The sequence below is a fragment of the Cryptomeria japonica genome, chromosome 7, assembly GCF_030272615.1.
Source record: "Cryptomeria japonica chromosome 7, Sugi_1.0, whole genome shotgun sequence".
NCBI classification, from domain to species: Eukaryota; Viridiplantae; Streptophyta; class Pinopsida; order Cupressales; family Cupressaceae; genus Cryptomeria; species Cryptomeria japonica.
In genome coordinates this window covers 554,431,792-554,452,270 of record NC_081411.1, presented here as the reverse complement: position 1 = coordinate 554,452,270, position 20,479 = coordinate 554,431,792, and the positions used below count along the sequence as shown (strand labels likewise).

Here is a 20,479-nt window from a genome sequence, read left to right as displayed (position 1 = left end):
GGTTTCAAGCAGATCCGAAGCAAATATGAACTAACAATTATATGCAGATTTAAATACAAAAGATAAAGAAATAAAACAGGACACAGATAACACAGAGAGTTAACGTGGTTCATCCAGAATGGGTTACGTCCACCATACACAGCCGTCCAATCTTTCTTATTATCCAGCAAAAACAGTACATCAACCTTCCAATGCCTTAAGCATCCCAGCCGCTTATAACATGCGTTTTTAGGGCAACAAACAAAGTCGGCCTTTTTTAGGGTTTTATTACAATGTCGGTTTTCATCAACAAAAACGGCAAATTTTTTTTCTAAGTGTACAGTACTTTGCTGATCAGTCACCACATTTCAACAATCTCCCACTCCGAGACTGATACTACACGACACCACTGTACATGCAACATCCGCTGGATAAAACACTAGGACTTGACTGGTATAAATTCCACAATTATCAATCAAGAAGACCAATAGAAACTGATGAAAAAATCAGCTTCTCCTGTGGAACTGCCTTTGTGAACATATCGGCAGGATTCTCACTCGTGTGAATCTTTTCAAGCCGTAACTGACCCTCCTCCAAAATAGTCCGGATGAAGTGGTACCTGAGCTGAATGTGCTTTGTCCTTGAATGAAAAGCAGAGTTCTTCGCAAGATGAATGGCACTCTGGCTATCAGTATACAATGGGCTATCCTCTTGTTTTTGACCCAATTCCTTCAGAAAACATTGCAACCAAATCATCTCTTTGCTGGCTTCTGTAGCAGCAACATACTCAGCTTCAGTGGTTGAAAGTGCAACAACCTTTTGCAGCCTAGAAATCCAACTGACTGCAGTTCCCCCTATAGTAAAAACATACCCTGTAGTACTCCTCCGTGAATCAATATCACCCGCCAGATCAGAGTCAACAAATCCACTTAGAGCAGCATTAGATCCTTTGAAACATAATGCCTTCATAGTAGTTCCTTTCAAATACCGAAGAATCAATTTCACAACATTCCAATGTTCCATACCCGGATTACTCATAAACCTGCTCACAACTCCCACTGCATGTGCAATATCTGGCCTTGTGCATACCATTGCATACATCAGACTACCAACAGCTGATGAATACGGGATGTTAGACATTTTATTAACCTCTTCCTGTGCCTTTGTGTACATCTCCTTAGTCAATTTGAAATGACTAGCCAAAGGTGTACTAACTGCTTTTGCATTCTGCATGTTAAATCTTTTCAACACCTTCTTTATATACTCACTTTGGGACAAATTCAAGGTTCTATTTTTCCTGTCCCGTGTAATCCTCATACCGAGAATTTGCTTAGCTGCACCCAAATCCTTCATAGCAAATGACCTGGCTAATTTCTGTTTAAGATCATTTATATGTTGCATGTTAGACCCAGCAACAAGCATGTCATCAACATAAAGCAACAGGATAATATAACTGCCATTATCAAATCTCTTAAAATATACACAATGATCAGAATGACATCTATGATAACCGTGTTCAGCCATGAAACTATCAAATTTTAAATACCATTGTCGGGGTGCTGCTTTAGGCCATACAAACTTTTCTTCAACCTGCACACCAAGTTCTCCTTACCTTTGACCTCATATCCCTGTGGTTGCAACATGTAAATTTCCTCCTCCAAATCTCCATGGAGAAAAGCTGTTTTGACATCTAATTGTTCAAGATATAAATCATCTGCAGCCACAAGTCTAAGTACAGTTCTAATTGAAGTCATTTTTACAACTGGAGAAAATATTTCATCATAATCTATACCCTTTTTCTGTGCAAAACCTTTTACCACAAGTCTGGCCTTATATCTTTTCTGACCTCCTTCCTCCTCCTTCAGTCGATAAACCCATTTGTTAGGCAAGACTCTTTTTTCTGCAGGTAAAGGAACTAAGTCCCAAGTCTTATTTTTCATTAGGGAGTCCATCTCCTCTTTCATGCCTAGCTGCCACTGTTGTTTGGCATCCACCTGCATTGCTTCTTCATATTCTTTTGGTTCACCAGAATCTGTTAATAAAATAGAATACAAAGAAGGAGAAAATCTTTCAGGGGGTCTACTTGTCCTCGTAGAACGTCTAACACTTGCAGGAGTTTGTGGGACAATCTGTTGTTGCTGAGCATCAGGTACCTGTGGCATTTCATTTTCAGGAATCTCATCCAACACCACATATTCTTGTTTGTCCTGTTCATGCTTCTTTTCCTGCATCTGTTCTTTATACATAACCTTCTCATTGAATATAACATCTCTACTTCTAATTATTTTCTTATTTTCAAAATCCCATAATCGATAGCCATATTCATCTATCCCATATCCAATGAAGGTACATGTCTGAGATTTAGCATCAAGCTTGGTTCTGTTTTCTTTATCAACGTGGACAAAAGCTTCGCAACCAAAAGTTTTTAGAAAAGAATAATTTACCTTTTTACCAGTCCATGCCTCCTCTGGAATACCACCATTCAAAGGGGTTGAAGGTCCTCTATTTATCAAATAGACAGCAGTATGTACAGCATCTGCCCAAAAATGTAAGGGCAATCTAGCATGCAATCTCATGCTCCTCGTACGTTCCATGATGGTCCTATTCATTCTCTCTGACACACCATTTTCCTGTGGAGTTCCTGGAACTGTCTTCTGCTTTCGAATCCCATTTAAGGAACAATAATCTTCAAATGCTTTGCTGCAATACTCACCTCCATTATCCGATCTGAGACACTTCAACTTTTTTCCTGTCTCATTCTCAACCAAAGCTTTCCATTTCTTAAAAGTTTCAAAAACATCTGATTTTTGTTTTAGGAAATATAGCCATGTTTTTCTGGTTGAGTCATCAATAAAAATAACATAATAACAAGAGCCACCAAGAGATGATACCTGAGCCGGTCCCCATACATCTGAATGTACAAGCTCTAACTTCTCACTCTTCTTCTCTTTCCCAACCTTGAGAAATCTGACTCTTTTCTGTTTACCATAAACACAGTTTTCACAGAACTCTAAATCAATCTTCTTTAGTCCTGGCAATAGATTTTTGGAGTGAACGATTTTCATCCCTTTCTCACTCATGTGCCCAAGCCTATGGTGCCACATTATCGAATCTGTTTTTGCAACATTTATTGTTGTTGTCCCTGCAGTAACTTTATCTGTAGCAGCTAAGGTAGAGTAAGTGTTACCAGTACACAGATATAATGTGCCTACCTTTGCACCTTTAGCTACTACTAATGATCCTTTAGTGACCTTCCACATACTATCTGAGAAGGTAACTATGCAACCTTCACTACCTAGTTGCCCTGCAGAAATTAAATTTCTTCTTAAATTAGGAACATGTCTTACCTCCTGCAGAAACTAGTCATTACCATTCTGCAACTTGATCTTTATTTTTCCTTTTCCAACAATTTGACAGGGCTCATCATCGCCCAAATATACCTGTCCAAAATCACCTTGAACATAATCTAGAAAATATTTTCTATGGGGTGTTGCATGAAATGAAGCCCCAGAATCTATTACCCAGGAATCATTAACATTATCCAAACATAAGATTAAAGCGTCTTGTAAAGTATTACTTGCAATATTAGCTTCCTTACTGTCATTTTCATTTTTGTCTCCTTCTTTGTTTTTCTGAAACCAACAGTCTTTCTTTAGATGACCAGGCTTTCCGTAGTACCAGCAATCTTTCTTTCCTCTAGATTGAGAGCGTCCTTTCTTTGACTTCCCTCGTGACTTCTCATTCCCAGGGCCTTTTCCTCTTTCCTTTGATCTTCCTCTGTTCTCCACATTCAAAACACTACCCGATGATGTTGGAGTCTCACCTGTGCTTTTCCTTCGCATTTCCTCGCTTAGGATAACACCAACAATATCATCAAATACCAAAGTATTTTTACCAGAGACAGAGTTACTTACAGCCATAACCAAGCTATTCCAGCTTTCTGGCAAAGAACATAAAATCAAGAGAGCCCTAACCTCTTCTGCAAAGGTAATTTTTACCGAAGACAATTGATTGGTAATTGTATTAAATTCATTTAAGTGCTCCGCTACAGATCCTCCCTCACTCATTTTCAAATTAAACAAACGCTTCATAAGAAATACCATATTCGAAGCCGAGGGTTTCTCATACAACTTAGCCAATGTTGCCATCAAATCTACAGTCGTTTTTGCTTCTGTTATATTGAATGCTACAGACGCCGCAAGGCACAATCGAATGGATCCCAGTGCCTTTCTATCTAAAATGTCCCACTCTTCATCTGATATTGTGGTCGGTTTCTTTTCCTTTCCTTCCAATGGCCGCCACAAATCCTTTTTATACAGGTAATCCTCCATTTGCATTTTCCATAACTGATAATTCTGGCCGTTAAACTTTTCGACCTTGAATTTGGAATCCTCCATTGCTCCCACTCAAATCTGAAAGTCCTGCCAATTTACAGAAAACCTTGCTCTGATACCAATTGTTAGGGTTTCAAGCAGATCCGAAGCAAATATGAACTAACAATTATATGCAGATTTAAATACAAAAGATAAAGAAATAAAACAGGACACAGATAACACAGAGATTTAACGTGGTTCATCCAGAATGGGTTACGTCCACCATACACAGCCGTCCAATCTTTCTTATTATCCAGCAAAAACAGTACATCAACCTTCCAATGCCTTAAGTATCCCAGCCGCTTATAACATGCGTTTTTAGGGCAACAAACAAAGTCGGCCTTTTTTAGGGTTTTATTACAATGTCGGTTTTCATCAACAAAAAATGGCAAAAAATTTCAACCCCGGCGAGGATACGTGCTAAGTGTACAGTACTTTGTTGATCAGTGACCACATTTCAACACTTGGAAGTTTGGATTGAATTTAATGTGAAATCTTCTATCTTCTCCATCCTAAAGTTTTAGTGGTGCCCAAAACATGCCACGGATGTGGAGAGGGGGAAAGGTGTCATAGTGAAGGGGATATTGTGAAAAGAAAAAAAGAAGAGGAGATATAGTAAAGAAATGCCACGCAGGGAATAAGGTGGAAGGGATGTGGGGTAGAGTGAGTGTTGCGGTGGATAGAAGGAAGGTAAGGAAGTTTGGGGAAGGTGATAAAGAAAGGGTTTAGGATAAAAGGAGTGGGTGTTGGGGAATATAAGATAGGATGATGTAGGAGGTATAATTGGATAATGGAGGGAGTTAGGATAGGATAGAGGTAGGGGGTAAGGTAATAAGGGAGTGTGGGTAATGGATGGGTAGGTTAAGGGGTGTGGGATAGAAGGTAAGCTTTAGGGGAATAGAGGGGGAAGAGTATGAGTTGTGGTTTAGGATAGGTAAATTTAAGGGTGTGAGGTATAGGTTAGAAAATGTAGGGAATGGAAGGAAATGGTAGTGAAAGGTAGGAAGTAGAAGGTGTAGGTTAGGAAAATGGGAGTTAGGGAATGAAGGTAGCATGTAATGTCCCCACTTTAGCAATTGACCAAGTGTATGTGCGTTAGCCTATCTCTACATGGTCCCGAGGGCTAACAAAGGGTTTAAGGGGATCCTGGAGTGTTTTGGCCTAGTGATTTCCAGTTTGGGCCAAAACGGAGTTGATTTACTTAGTTTCAGGCATACTTACTATTTTTAGTAAGTCAGCAAGACACAACGGAGGCTAGTTTTGGTGATTGGATTCGATACTCCTCGGCGAGAGCTTTCCGACGAGCTATCACTCGCGCTATTCGGAATCCGATTGCTAATATATTTTAATGCCTGAAGTGTTATTAAAGTAACATTTAATTTAATTGTAAAATATTATAGTGTTACTTTAATATTTATTTTATGGGGATGTGTGCAAATCAAAGGGGCACCCAAGGGAGACATAAGTGAATATTTTAATATGTTTTATATTGCACATCGTTTATCCCACATTGCTCAAGTGAGTTGGGTCGACCCTTGGAGAAAGAATAAAAGGAAGCTTTTGTGGCTTCATTCAGCATGTTGAATATGAGAAGAAATTGATGTGTGAGTTGCAGATCTGTTCTTGGCATTAGAGGACGTCTATCCTCTCTTGTGACATTCTAGATGTCATTCCCTTGGGGTTTGGCCTTTGGAATCCATTGCTATCAGCTTCATAACAAGCAGATTGGGTGCATCTCCAGCTACAGGCAGATTTGGTGTTTTGCTCATACCTTCTCCACTTCTTGACCAATGCTTATGCCATTCTGAAGGGATGATTTTATGAAGATATTGGACTGATTGAAGACTAATTAATACTGTAGCAGCACTATTCATGTTACTGTAGCACGACACTATTCACGCTACTGTAGCGCGACACTATTCATGTTACTGTAGCACGACACTATTCATGTTATTGTAGTAGCAAGATGGGAAGTCATTGCTGGAATATTATGTCAAAAATGCTGGAGTATTTAGTGAGTTGAAAAATCTGCTATGTATTTGATTTTCATAATTCTGGAAATAATATCATATCAGCAGTAGTTCAATCTTCATGTTGCATATTATTGTAATTTCCTTGTAGTTCATGTTATGTGATTTCAAATCTATGCAAAGACTTAAAAACAAACAAGCATTTCATTTCCAAAGCTATAAGGGGATTTAAACATTAAACGGAGAAATAAGGAGTTGATTGCAAACTGTTTGACTAAATTCCTATCAGCAATTGGTTTAGTTTTTGGGCATTCTAGGGTGTCCATTACATAGCAGATGAGGATAGGAAGGTGGGTAGGGAGGTTAGGATGGGGTAGAAGGGGATAGTCAGAATTCGGCTCATGGGTATTCTTAGCAACAACAACTGTTTTGATAACATCACAACAACTGAGAATTGAAAGTCTATGCTTCTCCAGAACAACTTGAATTTCTTCCAGAAAGATTTGGTATTTCACCAAAGCCTGAATTGATGTAACTGAAAACTGTTCAACTTCCCATTCCTGATGAATCTTTCTTCTCAAATCAGAAAGAACTTCTTCTTCAGACACCGACTCCTCATCTTGACTTACAATCTTACGAGAGATTTTCTCAAAACGAGAAACAACATCTTGCACCATTTCCATGCGCAATTTCGAGGCATCATCAATTTCTTGAATGAGCTCCTTTAGAACAAGGGATTTATTTTCTAAAAGTTCTTCATATTCTATATACATGGTTCTGGTAGGAATAATGTCATTTTCTTGTAGAACATCCAGTTTTTCTTGTGACAACCTATGCCAAATGTTTAAGTTCTCAATATTTTCCAGATTTTGTTTGAAATCCTTAGAAGTTTGGTTCAATCTTACCTTGGTCATTTCCAATTTGACCATCACCTGGAACGTTTCCTTCAACACTTGAGCACATAGATCAGAAATCTGATCTACCCAAGAATCAATTGCTCGCGCTTTTTGAGCAGCTCGTTCAATTTCCCTGACTGATTCTTCTGAGACAAAAGAAGTTGAAGGATTGGGCCCTTCCTCTGAAGATTTAGTGATCTTTTGGATCACTAAGATAAGCTGCAAATTTTCCTCTTTTAGCTTGTCTTTCTTCGCCAAAAGCTCATCATATCGTTACACCAATGAAGTCATTGAGTGCTGAGCATCATGCATGACAATTGCATGTGTTTGCTTACCAAGTTCTACCTTTGTGATTATGTAATCTGAAGCTTGCATTTCTTCATGTGGCTTGTCCACAATTGGTTCAGCAATTTCTGCAACTTTCATTCTGTCGCTGCCTACTATCACTCTTGAAACCGTTTTAGCTCTTTTAGCAACCTTGGGTTTAGACTTTTTAAGTTGCTGAAAATCAAAGATGTCAGGAGAAATTTCTTGCTTCTTTCTCTTAGGAGTGAAGGAGCTTAGCCATGGAGGTAAAGCCATCGAATTTGTCTTAGAAATAGCTGGAGGCGATGAAGAAACAGGCTCCATTTGGACTATAGTTGTTACCCTGGGAGAAGTTTCCATCTGAACAACAATCATTGCTTGCTCGACAAGCAAAGGATGTGATGATTGCATCATGAACTTGTCAAAATTGGTAACAAAAGTATCAATTTCTGCCAACGATAAGCTGGGCAAAGAAACATATGCATGATTCTCATAAAAAATGTTTGACAAGTCCTCATGTGAATGATCAAGAGATGGCTCTGATGCTGAAATCGGAATAACACTCTGAGCAAACACACTCAATGGGATAGGAGAAATGTGAATGGTGGAGAAAGAATCCACATCAGTATCAAAAGGAGACATGGGCACATCCAAAGGAATTTGAGAAGGAACTTCGTGAGGTGACTCCAAAGTTGTGGATTTAGGAGCATCATCTTGTTCCTGATCTTCTTTTGGATCTTCGAAATCAATAACCAGAATATGAAGCTGAGGTTTCTCTTTTCCTTTCACTGTTACTTCTTTAGGGGGAATGACCATTGCTCTACTGACTCTTAACTTAATCCGTGTAGCAGAAGATGATGCACCTTCCTTGTTATCAGTTTTGATTTCAGACTTGCCTCCAATAGGCCTTGTAGAATCATCATCTTTGCCAATCTTGATCCTGATAAGTCTAACAGCATTACTTTTGAGCCAAGCATTGGTGTTAGCCAAAACAGGCTGGAATCTATCCAGAATGGAGGTACATTTGGTACATTCTTTTTGTGACCACTGAATTGATTGAAGTGGTGCTTCATCAACTCTTTTTTCAACATACTCGGAATCAAGTATGTTCCCATCATCAATCATTTCTTCAGGAATATTTATCAAGTTCAAGTCAACAATTTGCTCAAGTGTGAGCCTACAGTAATCCATCCTCCGAATTTCCTCTTTTGTGCGAAGCTCAACCCAGACGTCCTCTATGCTATGCACATGTGTGAAAGATCTTTTAATCCTTTCTTTCATGCTCCGGTAATCAAAATCTTTCCTTGCTTTGAAACTTTTGAGCTTGATTTCCTGCATCTCAGTCTCCATGGCTTTAGCTTTTGTAGATGTCATGAGGGAATATCGACCAATCTGTAATGGGTTACGTGATGATATCCCCATTTCAGCTTTGTGTCGAATTGATTGTTGTGCATGAACTGCCATGATTTGTCTTCCCAATTCCATAAGGATGATCTTGTCGGTTGGGTATCTTGGAAGCATATATGGCTGCCTGCTGTAACATCCAACTCTCATATAGGTAGAAGTTGGGAATTGAAGGAATAAGCAGCTGTACTCATTTACTCTCTCCCATGCAACATCTGCACCCTTCTATTCTTCAGTGTTTTATCAAATAAACACATGTAATAACCAAAGCAAGCATCTTGGACTCTTCTGTAATGGATCCTGCTGGGTCTCAAGGGTTGTTGATCTTAATATTCCCGCATAGCCACAAGCGAGCGATCACCCTTGGTAGAAAGACCAAGTAAATGTCTGAGTGATGCTGCTATATATACCAAGTGTGAATTCATGTAGAAGGACAATGTGGTAGGATCTTTGGCAAGTTGTTCACACAAAGCATCGCTAATAATCTCACCCCAAAAGATGTGCTGAGATTGCCTGATGAACACAATGAATTGGTACATCCATGGTTCAAAGATATTAGAATGCTCTAAACCCATGATCCTGCTTAAGAGAGTAATCGTGTCACCAATCTCTCCTTTGAAGTCATAGCGAAACAACTTGAGTCATCGGGTGAGACAAGTTCGGGGTTCATGAATCCATTTATTAATATGACGCTTGCGCTCTTTCTCCCTTTGTACATAGTTCTCTGCTGCACTTTCTTTTGAGATTTCTACATAAACATGAGTTGTAGGTAGTTTGAAAATCTTCTCAATGGTTTCAATGTCTAGGCGGATAACAACCTCTCCATCATCATCTCTGATAGTTCTGGTTTCCCGATCAAAATGAGCGGCACAAGCAAGAATAAATTCCGGCTCTAGGGCAGCCACTGGGAATGAGGAAGCAAGATGAATATGACTGTCCAACAAACGTTGCATATTGTGATCCTTAGGTTTTTCAACCCTTTTAAGGAAATCTAACATATCCACATGTCCGATTTCTGTATCCTTAATCTCCTCCAATGAAGAAGAAACTTAAGAAGAAGAAATATCATTCTGGTATTTGTCATACTTGTACTTCATCTTCTTGTTGGAAGATGATGCCGACAAATCGGTCATTGAACAGGAATCTGTAATGCTGTGATGAAAATCCAAAAGTGTCAAAGCAACATCACGATCTGCATAAAAGCCATATTATCTTCTTCAAATGGGAAAAACTCAAACCCTAGCCCTAAAGCTCTCAAAGGAGTGATGAATAAACAAGAGGCTTTAAAGGCATGGCTTTTGACCAATTTCGGATCTTGAAAGGTATACTGCAAGTATGAAAATGGAGAAAAAACTCTTGTGAAGACATAACTGCAATCGGGTTTTAAAATTCCGATTGCAAGTATACTCATAATGGGAAAAATGAATGTAGGTGTGACGAACGAATGCAATGGTGTGAATAGGAATCTTGACATGAGGGAAATGATGGAAAGAATGATTTTGACCAATGATGGCAAACTTGGAAAGAGGGAAAATCTCTTACTTGCAATCAGATTTATAAAACCCGAAATTAAGTGAATGAGCTGAACACTCAACATTGTAACTTTGTAAAAAGAAAGTTTACTCTTTTTACCAAGGGGAAGGTCAATGTTATCACTGCTACTTGTAATTGGGTTTCAATATCCAGAATACAAGTAAATATGAAAAATTTGCAAGAGGGGAAAACATGCAAATTCACAAGTTGTATTCAAAGAACCAAACAACTTGGGGAGATCTTATAGAAACCCGAAATCAAAGGAAGAACAAGATTATTTACAAGCTTGATCAAACAAGAACTCAAAGAAACTAAAAACAACAAAAATAAATCAAAGTAAAGCAAATCAAAGTTGAAAATACATACCTTGCTTGATCGAATGCCCTAGGCGAAAATGAAAGAAGAAGAGATATGCCCCAAAAAGATTTATAAGAAGACAATGGAGGCTCCACCTCTGAGCTCAAAGGCATGAAAAACAACATATACAATGGACAAAAAGCGCATAAAACGTTTAAGGAAAATGTCCCCTATTTGGCATCAAACACTAAGTATTGAATGCCGAATGCCACAAATGCCAAACGTGGTGGAAATCATAGGTAAAAGCGCCCAAAATGCAGAGCACACACACACAACGATCAATGAATCTCCAAGATGCAAAACGGATTCAACAACTTCAAATTGCTGTTGCAAGAAAAGCGCTAACTCTTGCTTGGGTCGGGTTTCAAGTTCAACATAACAAGTTCGATGCACTTGAGAAGAAACACAGTTGGATTTTGAGAATCCAACTTCAAGCAAGAGTATGGGATTTAAAATTCATACAAAGAAAGATAACCCGACTAAATGTTTTAAAATAAAACATACTTTCTTTGCCTAACCTCTAAAATTGGGTTTTGGGAACAAAAGCACACAAAACATAAAAAGATCACTAAAGACTTGCAATCGGGTTTTTGAAATCCGATTACAAGTTTTAAAATAAATAAAAATAAAAGAAAAGTAGGAACTTAAAAGAAAAATTACAAGTTCTCATAAACTTGTATTTTAAAATTCACTTGTAGTATGACCAAAAAGTTCCTACAAAACAACTTAAAAGGCAAAAAGAGAAATGGAAAAGAAAAAACAAATTATAAGTTACACATCTTCTATAAACTTTCACTTGCAATTGTTTGAAAGAACTCGTATAACAAAAAGTCTCTTTACTTGCAAAAGAAGGAAAATTTCCCACTCCCAGTCCAGAGAACAAAACCGGATTTTAGAGAAAAGACCAAGCAAACGAACTGAGAACGTGATGAAATTTGAAACTTGGATCAAGTATGAACCGAAGATTAGTCTAGTTCAGAAAGGAGCAAGAATTTTGCCTTGAAAAGCATGCCTTAGAGTAAAATCTTCATTTTTGAATAAAAATTTCAAAGGGGTTGCCCAATTTTATGAATAGGTTTGAATGAGGAAGCTTGATAGGTTGGCCCAAAGCAATTCTCACACTAAGCCCAAGAGTGGACACTCACCATCTTGGCCCCAAGTGGTAGTCGTATTGGATATCCAACATGGGGCTGTCTACCTAGTGGGGTCCTTGCATCTGCCCTCCCTATTCATGTCTCCTCATTCATCCTATTATGATTGTGATTTCTCCCACAGTCAACCCTCATAGAGGTTGGAAAGGAAATCGCAATAGGGTGTCCAAAAATCCATCTATCCAAGCCCAAGAGCGGATTCACCTTCTTGGCCCCAAGTGGCAGGCACATTGGACATCCAGCACGAGGTGGTCTACTTAGATGGTGATCTCGTAAGTCCTCCCCTTCCTTGCATTGTCTCCTCTCCTCCACATGATTGCTTGCTGGGTTATGGATAGATTAATGATTTAGAATATGCATTTCACATTATCACACAACAATTATTGATTCCATTATTTCATACCATTATTCTTGTAGAATATAGAATTATTGCAGGTTATATATATTTTCAGACTGCTATGCGATTTAGACAGAGCTGACTTGATATTGCTTCTTTCTTGGGATGCTGAGCGCTGATCTTTCATTCTGCAACCTTTATTTATTAGTTCTCCAAGGGAGGCAACTTCACGAATGGATATATCTCTTTGCAAGGGGCAGCAACTTTCAATTTATAGGCACCTTTTCGTATTCAAAATTAAGCAATCCATTGGGGAGGTCGGCCCTTACAAAGTATAATCTTATTTTACTTTAAAACTATTTTTAACACGAACTTTGGTGCCAAGATGGGGTAGGCTTGATGAACTAAAACAGATGTAATTTAATTATACATCAGTTGGCCCTCATAAATCAACATAAATTTATTTTTTTAAATGCTATTCAAACTCTAGTTTGGGTGCCAATATAAAACGGGGTCGGCCAGGAAATTGATTTGTATTGACCTTAGGTGGGGCTTGAGAGTCGGATCAAATGTTGTGTCCAAATTATTCACTCCTTGCCTATTAATTTCTTACTCATTTATCCCTTCATGTCTGATTGACGAGAAACATCTCTTTGAAAAGAGAAATCCATTCAAAGGGTTATGTTCCTTAATCACTGCCTTGAGCCCCCTTTTAATTTAAATTACATGTCTTTAATAATTGCTGCCAATGATTTCTTAATTAAGAAAGCTAGACAAACAGATAGTGGTGTCAGAAATTGCCCCCTCTAAACATGGGGTTCCCTTAGGGGAGTGTACGGCTGGCAACATTAGGAAATAATGCACTGATCAATACAAATTATTCCTTTGAGCATATGTATTGATAGCAAACTGCAGCGATGACTTACATATGTTAGGATAAAATATTCTCAAATGAGTCACTAGAAGATATAATGGAATAATATATTATTTACTGGATAAATATCATGGGATGTAATATATCATCTGCATTAGCAACTCCACACAGCAGCATAATATATATATGTATATATATATGTATGTATGTATGTATGCATACACATACACATACACATACACATACACATACACATACATTCATACATACATACACACATATATACGTGTGTGTGTGTGTGTGTGTGTGTGTATACATATACACATAGACATATACATATACATATACATATACATATACATGTATACACACACACACACACATTCCTTAAACTGGATTCTAAAGTTAATACATACAATGACCAACTGAAATTTAGAATTTAGAATTTCATGCTCTTTGACAATTCATTAATTTATTTACTTTTTCATTTTATATTTTATGACTATATTATATGATATTTTTATTATTATTTATTATCAAATCCTATTTCAAAAAGGGAACATTACAATTTGATAGAGTTCAATTGTAACCTTTCTTTCCAAAGAGTAAAATGCAAACAAGCAGCTGAATATCAAAACATGTTTTGAACGCCTATGCATCTACATAGTAAAGTGAGGGCCACTTGACATAGATATTTGAAATAATTAGAATTAAAATATAGGTAGTTTGACTTGACCATGCCACATGCAATTCCTAGTTTTGAGAATAGCATGATCTTTGATAGGATTAGATATCTGATAGAGTTCAATTGTACGCTTCTGTCCAAAGAGGAAAATGCAAACAAAAAGATCAATATCAAAATACGTTTTGAATGCCTATGCATCTACATATAGTAGAGTGAGGGCCACTTGATCATATAGTTCATAAACTTGGACTTGGCAAGAAACTCAACAGCCCAAAATTTTTACTCAGATGTGGGTTTGACAAAAATTCGGCAAATTAAAAAAATACATAAGTATACAAAAAACTTAAATAGTGTGTGAAAGACATAAATAATGAATTTAAATAACACAAGTCTATTTCAATCATGGTAGCATTACTCGGAATGAGGATTAACTGGGCAAAGCTGAAGTATAAATGGAATTCAGTTACTTGTGATTTAATTGGGAGACTAACAACTGCTGAAAATTTCATAGAAACTCTGCTCCCCCTGGCTGCATTTTTTATCATTTTGAACCAACTGCTGATAAAGGACTCACAATCACTCAATATAAAAATGGCAAAAAAGTAAAACACAAAAATTCAGAGTTTTATTAAGGGTCTGCTGATAATTTTCAGTTGCCATCTCTGCAGAGGAAACTCGTGAGTTGCAGGAAAACGCACCAAATAACTCCTGAAAAACCTGCAAGCTTTTGCAGTATTCAGCCTGCAATTTACTTATGAGTTCTTGCAGGTTTGGTAAAAAATTGCTGATTTTGCAAACTATGCATTTGATGGCATTGATACGAAGTGCAACAGCTTGCAATTTTTGCCTTCTCCTGGGGCTTTGGTTGTTCTTTGGCCGATTGGCTCTCCCTGCTGAAGTCATTTCTAGTGTTGCACCTTTTTCTTGCCAAACTGTGGTTTGGTTGGTTTTAGTCAAATTGTGTCTCAATTTTGGAGCTCTGAAACAAGCTTTGTGTTCCCTTGTAGCTTATCATCATATTTGATTGCTCATGGAAATCCTTCAGTTTGGTACGTGGGTTTGTTTTCATGTATTAGGAACATCAGGGCTTTGAGGTTTGAAATTCCCATTTTACTTGAAAAATATTTAATTAGAAATTGTGATTGTAGTGAACAGTTTGGAGTAATTTTTAGGGCACATTCTTTATATTCATATGTAATATTCTCTATGTTTCAGCATTGATAGGTTTCTTTTCCATAATATAACCAAAAATTTGATTTTTCCTCAGTGTGATCTGATTTGATTGTGCAATCATTATGGGTTCTTAGACACAGGCTTACAGAGAGGAATTCTGATTTTCAACAGGTTCGGCATCCCAATGTGCTATCATTTTTGCATAGTACAGAGGTGGAAAATGTTGAAGGCTCAACTGTCCGACCAACCATTTATATTGTTACTGAACCTGTGATGCCACTTTCTGAAAAAATAAAGGAGCTTGGTTTGGGAGGTACACAAAGGTATTTATTCGATCAAAACTATCTCAAAGCTTTCTTTCTCCCTTTTTCCACCATAGGTAGTGCTTTTGGTAAATTCTTCTGCTGTATTTGCCTTTTCTATTCTAGATTCTTCTGCTGTCTTTTCCTTCTCTATTCTCAAGTCTTTTTCATCTATCACCATCCTTTAATCATATTGTCTTTGTTGCAATGTATCTAAGAATGAAATTATCTTCTAAAGTTGTCTAAATCACTTTGACATTGCTACCTGTGGTATCCTGTGAAACCATCATTTCAGGGTGATTAGCTCTTCTAATTTACTTGGTTTATTCACAGTAAAATAAGGAAATGAATAGCTAGTTAAGTTGCATGGATAAAAGCCAAAGGTCATCTTAATCTATCCTTCATAAATCCAATGTACATTTGTACCCTCTTCACTTTTGGTTTGTTGTAATGGAAACTTATGAAAATTAATGCAAAATTATTGTATTGCTTTGTGTTTACTGTATCTCTGTTTCATGGTTGTGATCATTCTCATTATTAACATGTGGGTATAAAGCTATTGTGAATGTTGTGCTTATGGAGAGTTGTGATGATTGAAGAAACTCATAGATTGTTAGAATTCCAAGATTGTAGATGATTGAAGAAACTCATAGATTGTAAGAATTCCAAGATTGTAGATGAGTCCTTCACCCAAAGAAGTCTCAAGGGGATTTAGATATTTTTGTTGAATTATGAACAATACGAAGAAACTTGTTGAAAGACAATTTAAAGAAGGATTTGTTGTGATTATGAGACACAATGACCAACATGGGAATGAATATGGCATAAAGTTAAGTTAGTCACTTTAGAAACATAAAGTCTTGGTATAGCATGGAATCTTGGCCACAAAATTAATTGAGACAGTTACTTGAGGCTGGAGAGTGAAGTAAAACGAATCAAATGGTGAAAAAAGATAACCATCATATATCCTTGAGGCCCAAAGTACAAATATTAAAGGTTGACTTCATAGAGATCTTGTGGCAGCATGCTAAATATCAATTGAGTACAGTTTATCTAGGTGACCTAGAGACCATACCTAAATGAAAGAGTTATCTCCCATCCTAGTGGAAGATACAATCACAATAGTGCTATCTCTTCATCTTTGAGAATAGGGTTTCCACTACTAGATTGGCCATTGGCTCAAACTTGTACATATGTGAAGATATGGGTTACTGAATGGAGATAGTGTGGAAGAAATCAGAGAGAGAAGGTTGCTTGACTTTGCATTGCCCATATGAAAGCAACATAGATATTTATATATAAGCTCTGCCTATTGCATGTTTGCCAAGTGTCAAGTTACATACTTAATCTGAAGGTGATAGGTGTTGCACATTAACATAAATTGGGAATATGACACATAACTCTTGATGGCCATACCTTACGTTACATAGGACAAACATTGTATTCTAACCAACAACACAATTGGAGATAGTGGTTGTTGACTGGAAGGAGCAATCTATGGGCTAAACTAAAAATGTATAAGGAAAAATGGTTATTAGGATGATGCACCAAGATGGATCTATTGATATTCATATATTTCATCTCTCACATTGGAGTAATTTCAATAGATCAAAACATATTTATAGTTTGCTCTTGTTCGTAGGGAAACAGGCACAAAACAGATCCGGATAACTTGCCGCATCTCGCTGCATGTAGTTTGCAATAGCTGAGCTTTAGAACATAGGAAGTAGACTAGGGATACTACCTAAGGGTCGCATCTCATTTATTAGATATAAATATATTTTAAGATCATTTCACTAGTATGACGGTGAAGATAACAGTGAACAATAGGGATAAGATAACAGTGAAGAACGATATGTAAAGGAATGTATATATAAGTATAAGAAGTTATAAGGATATGTAATGTATTTCAATAGATATGAATGAATACAAATACTTTTGAAGTCTCAAATATGTATGTGTTGTGTATATTCTAATTCTGATTAATAATTAACCTTTTGTTCGGAGACAATTCCTTGTTGCCTCAATAGGACTGAGTTCGGGATATAAAGACTACAATATCAAAAATCCTTAGGGTGTAGAATTTTGGCTTGTATCCCTTAAATTTCTTGCTTGAGGTTTGCTAGGACCTTGGTTAGGTCTTGTTTGAGGTTTGCCAGGACCTTGGTTAGGTCTTTTATGAGGTTTGCCAGGGAATTTTCAAAAATTCAAAAATCTTATTCTGGATTTAGAAAGCGGAAAGATGATGAAAAGAATATGACAAGCTACATTACTGTCCTTTTGACGTCTGCCATGTGAGAGGGGGTTAGGCACCAAGGGGATGGGAAATGGAAAGGTGGAAGAGGTCTGGAGAGACCCATGAAAAGATGTGACTATTAAGGAAATTATCGGATAACTACCGTGGGAAAAGATAAAGGAGATGCAATCCCAAGTCAAAAACATCCATGGCCAAAGGAGACGAGAAATTCAAGGGAGATCAAAAAGCAAATTAACCTAGAAAGAAAAGGAACATTGGAAAGTCCAATTGTAGAATAGAGAATACAAAAACAAGTAATGGAAAGAGAAGAGAGACATCGAAGAAGAATGGAAAAGACAACAAAATCAAGATTAGAGTGCGCTGTCGTTGGTGTTGCCGAAAAGGGAGGAAAAGAAAGTAGAAAAAAGAATTAAAGCGCGTTGAAGTGGGTGCTACGGAAACCTTTTATATTTATTAATTAAAGAAAAATAATAGTTTTATATTATCAAAATACTAAATATTATTATTATTATGACAGTGTTAGAAAACACTATCTATTATGAAATCAGCCGTTTTTATGGTGCTAGTTCTTTGGGGACATAACAGACCTCCCCCTCAAAGCATTGCTAGTCCTTGAGTAACTTCAATTTCAGATGTTCAAAAATCTCCACAACTTCCCAAGTTGGGTCCTTGAGCGGTAGATTCATCCGCTTAACCAAATACTTTGATATGATGTTGTTTTATAGCGCTTCTTCTCTCTAACATCCAAGATTGCCTCGGGCTCTAAAATAAAGTACCCCTCATTGTCAAGTGGTGGTAGGTCTAACGAAGGAGTGACTTGTGGGCCTTATTCAGACCTGATATGTGAAAAAGATTGTGAATTATGCTGTTCTCAGGAAGTTCCAGCTCATAAGCAACCTCATTGACCCTTCTTATAACCTTGTACGGTCCATGGAATCATGGCTTCGGTAATCATGGCTTCAGCTTCTCAGTGTTGCTTCCTTTGAGTAAAGATTGCCTATAGGGCAGCAAACTTAGAGATACCATGTCTCCCACTTAAAAAATTCTCTTCATTCTATGGCAATAAGCATACTTCTGCTGGTCTTGGAACTGCTGTAGGCTTTCTTTTAGGGCTTTCATAGCATCCATTCTTTGTTGAAGAAAATCTTTAGCCCTTGGTAAAAATCCATGATAGAAGTAGCTTCATACCCGTAAAGTGCCTTTAAGGGAGTCATACTGATAGACATGTGATGTGTAGAATTGTAGCAATACTCCCTGGGGTGCAATCACTTGACCCATCCTTCTATCCACTTGTTTACAGTTTCCGTTTGCTCATTGGCTTGGGGATGATAACTAATGCTTGGGGTCAATTTTGTACTTGTCAAACAAAACAACTCTTTCCAAAACATGCTAATAAACTTGCTGTCCTTGTCACTCACAATGTTCTTAGGCAGCTCATGAAGTCTAAAACCTCTTTAAAGAACAAATCAACATCTTGTGAAGCCTTGTACTTTGAAGATATGGCATGGAAATGAGCATATTTTTAGAGCCTATCAACAACCACATAGATATAATCTTTACCTTGCACCTATGGGAGGTTCAAAATGAAATCCATGGAAATACTCTCCCATTTCTAATTTGCAATGGGTAGGGGCTGCAACAAACCGATTGGCAATACTTGCTTTGTTTTGTTTGCACACCATACATCCTCAACATGTTTCAACACATCATTTTTGAGATCTTTCCATAAAAAATGTTCCCTTTCTTGTATGTCTTGAAGAAACCTAGATGACTAGCGAGCGGTGTGTCATGACATGTCCTCAAGATTCTTTCCTTCACCTTAGATTCTGGTACAATATACACCCAATTTTTGTAGAGAATGAGCTCATCAACCACCTTGAACATGTCATCTTGCAATTTGCCATCCAAAATGTCATCAATGATTGTGTTCTTAGCATATTTGGCCATTATAGAAGCCTTCCAATCAGTTGATATATCAGTCATAGAGCAGAAATAAGGTTTCCTAGATAGTGCATTAGTCACCACATTTTTTCTCTTAGCATACACAATGTCAAAAACATAGGCTTGGAAGGATTTTAAGCTATTATAATCTATTTTAACCTCAAAATTCCTACAAGCCAAGTATTGCCTGAATTTGGCTAGTGCTTGCATGATGGCCAACATCTCCTTGCATAAATAGAGAAGCTCCTCTTTGTCTCCCTTAGCTTCCTACTCTTGAATGCTATGGGGTGCCTATTTTGCATCGAAATCGCTCCAATCCCCTCTCTTGAAGATTCGCAATTTAGAACAAAAAGAAGTGAGAAATCAGGAATAACCAAAACAAGACATGAACTCATTACCCCCTTGAGTTTGTCAAAAGCTCTTTGTGCAGAAGGGCTTCAAGAGAAAGCTCCTTTCTTTATCAAATCGTCAATGCGGCTACAAATTGTGAGAACCCCTTAACAAACCTCCTATAGTAACTGCAAAGTCCCACAAATCCTCTCAAGTGTGTCAAATTCCTTGTTTTGGACCAATCCTGTGTTGCCTTGATCTTTTACTCATGCACACTAACCCCTTGGGCACTAATCTTAAATCCCAAATATAATATTTCAGTCAAACCAAACTCATATTTGGATGCCTTGGGATGGAATGAATGCTGTTCAAGTATTTCCAACACCTCATCTATGTGCCTCAAATGAGTCTCTTAGGTTTTACTACAAAATAAAGATCTCATCAAAGAAGACCAACACAAATTTTCTCAATTGCAAAATAAATGCCTAATTCATGCAAGATTAGAAGGTGGCAGGTGCATTGGTCAACCCAAACAGCATGATCAAGAACTTGTAGTAACATTTGAATTCTATCTTATGTACATCCTCTCTTGAATCCTTACCCGATTATAG

General features: G+C 37.4%; 1 protein-coding gene across 1 annotated transcript in view; it reads left to right on the top strand.

Annotated features, from left to right (window-relative positions):
* The window catches only part of LOC131031096 (uncharacterized), a 217,836-nt gene that overhangs the window by 52,636 nt on the left and 144,721 nt on the right, over nt 1–20,479 (top strand). The window contains exon 3 of the mRNA XM_057962124.2: nt 15,210–15,361. Within this exon, the coding sequence (XP_057818107.2) occupies nt 15,210–15,361 (152 nt within the window). The remainder of the gene's footprint in view (nt 1–15,209; nt 15,362–20,479) is intronic.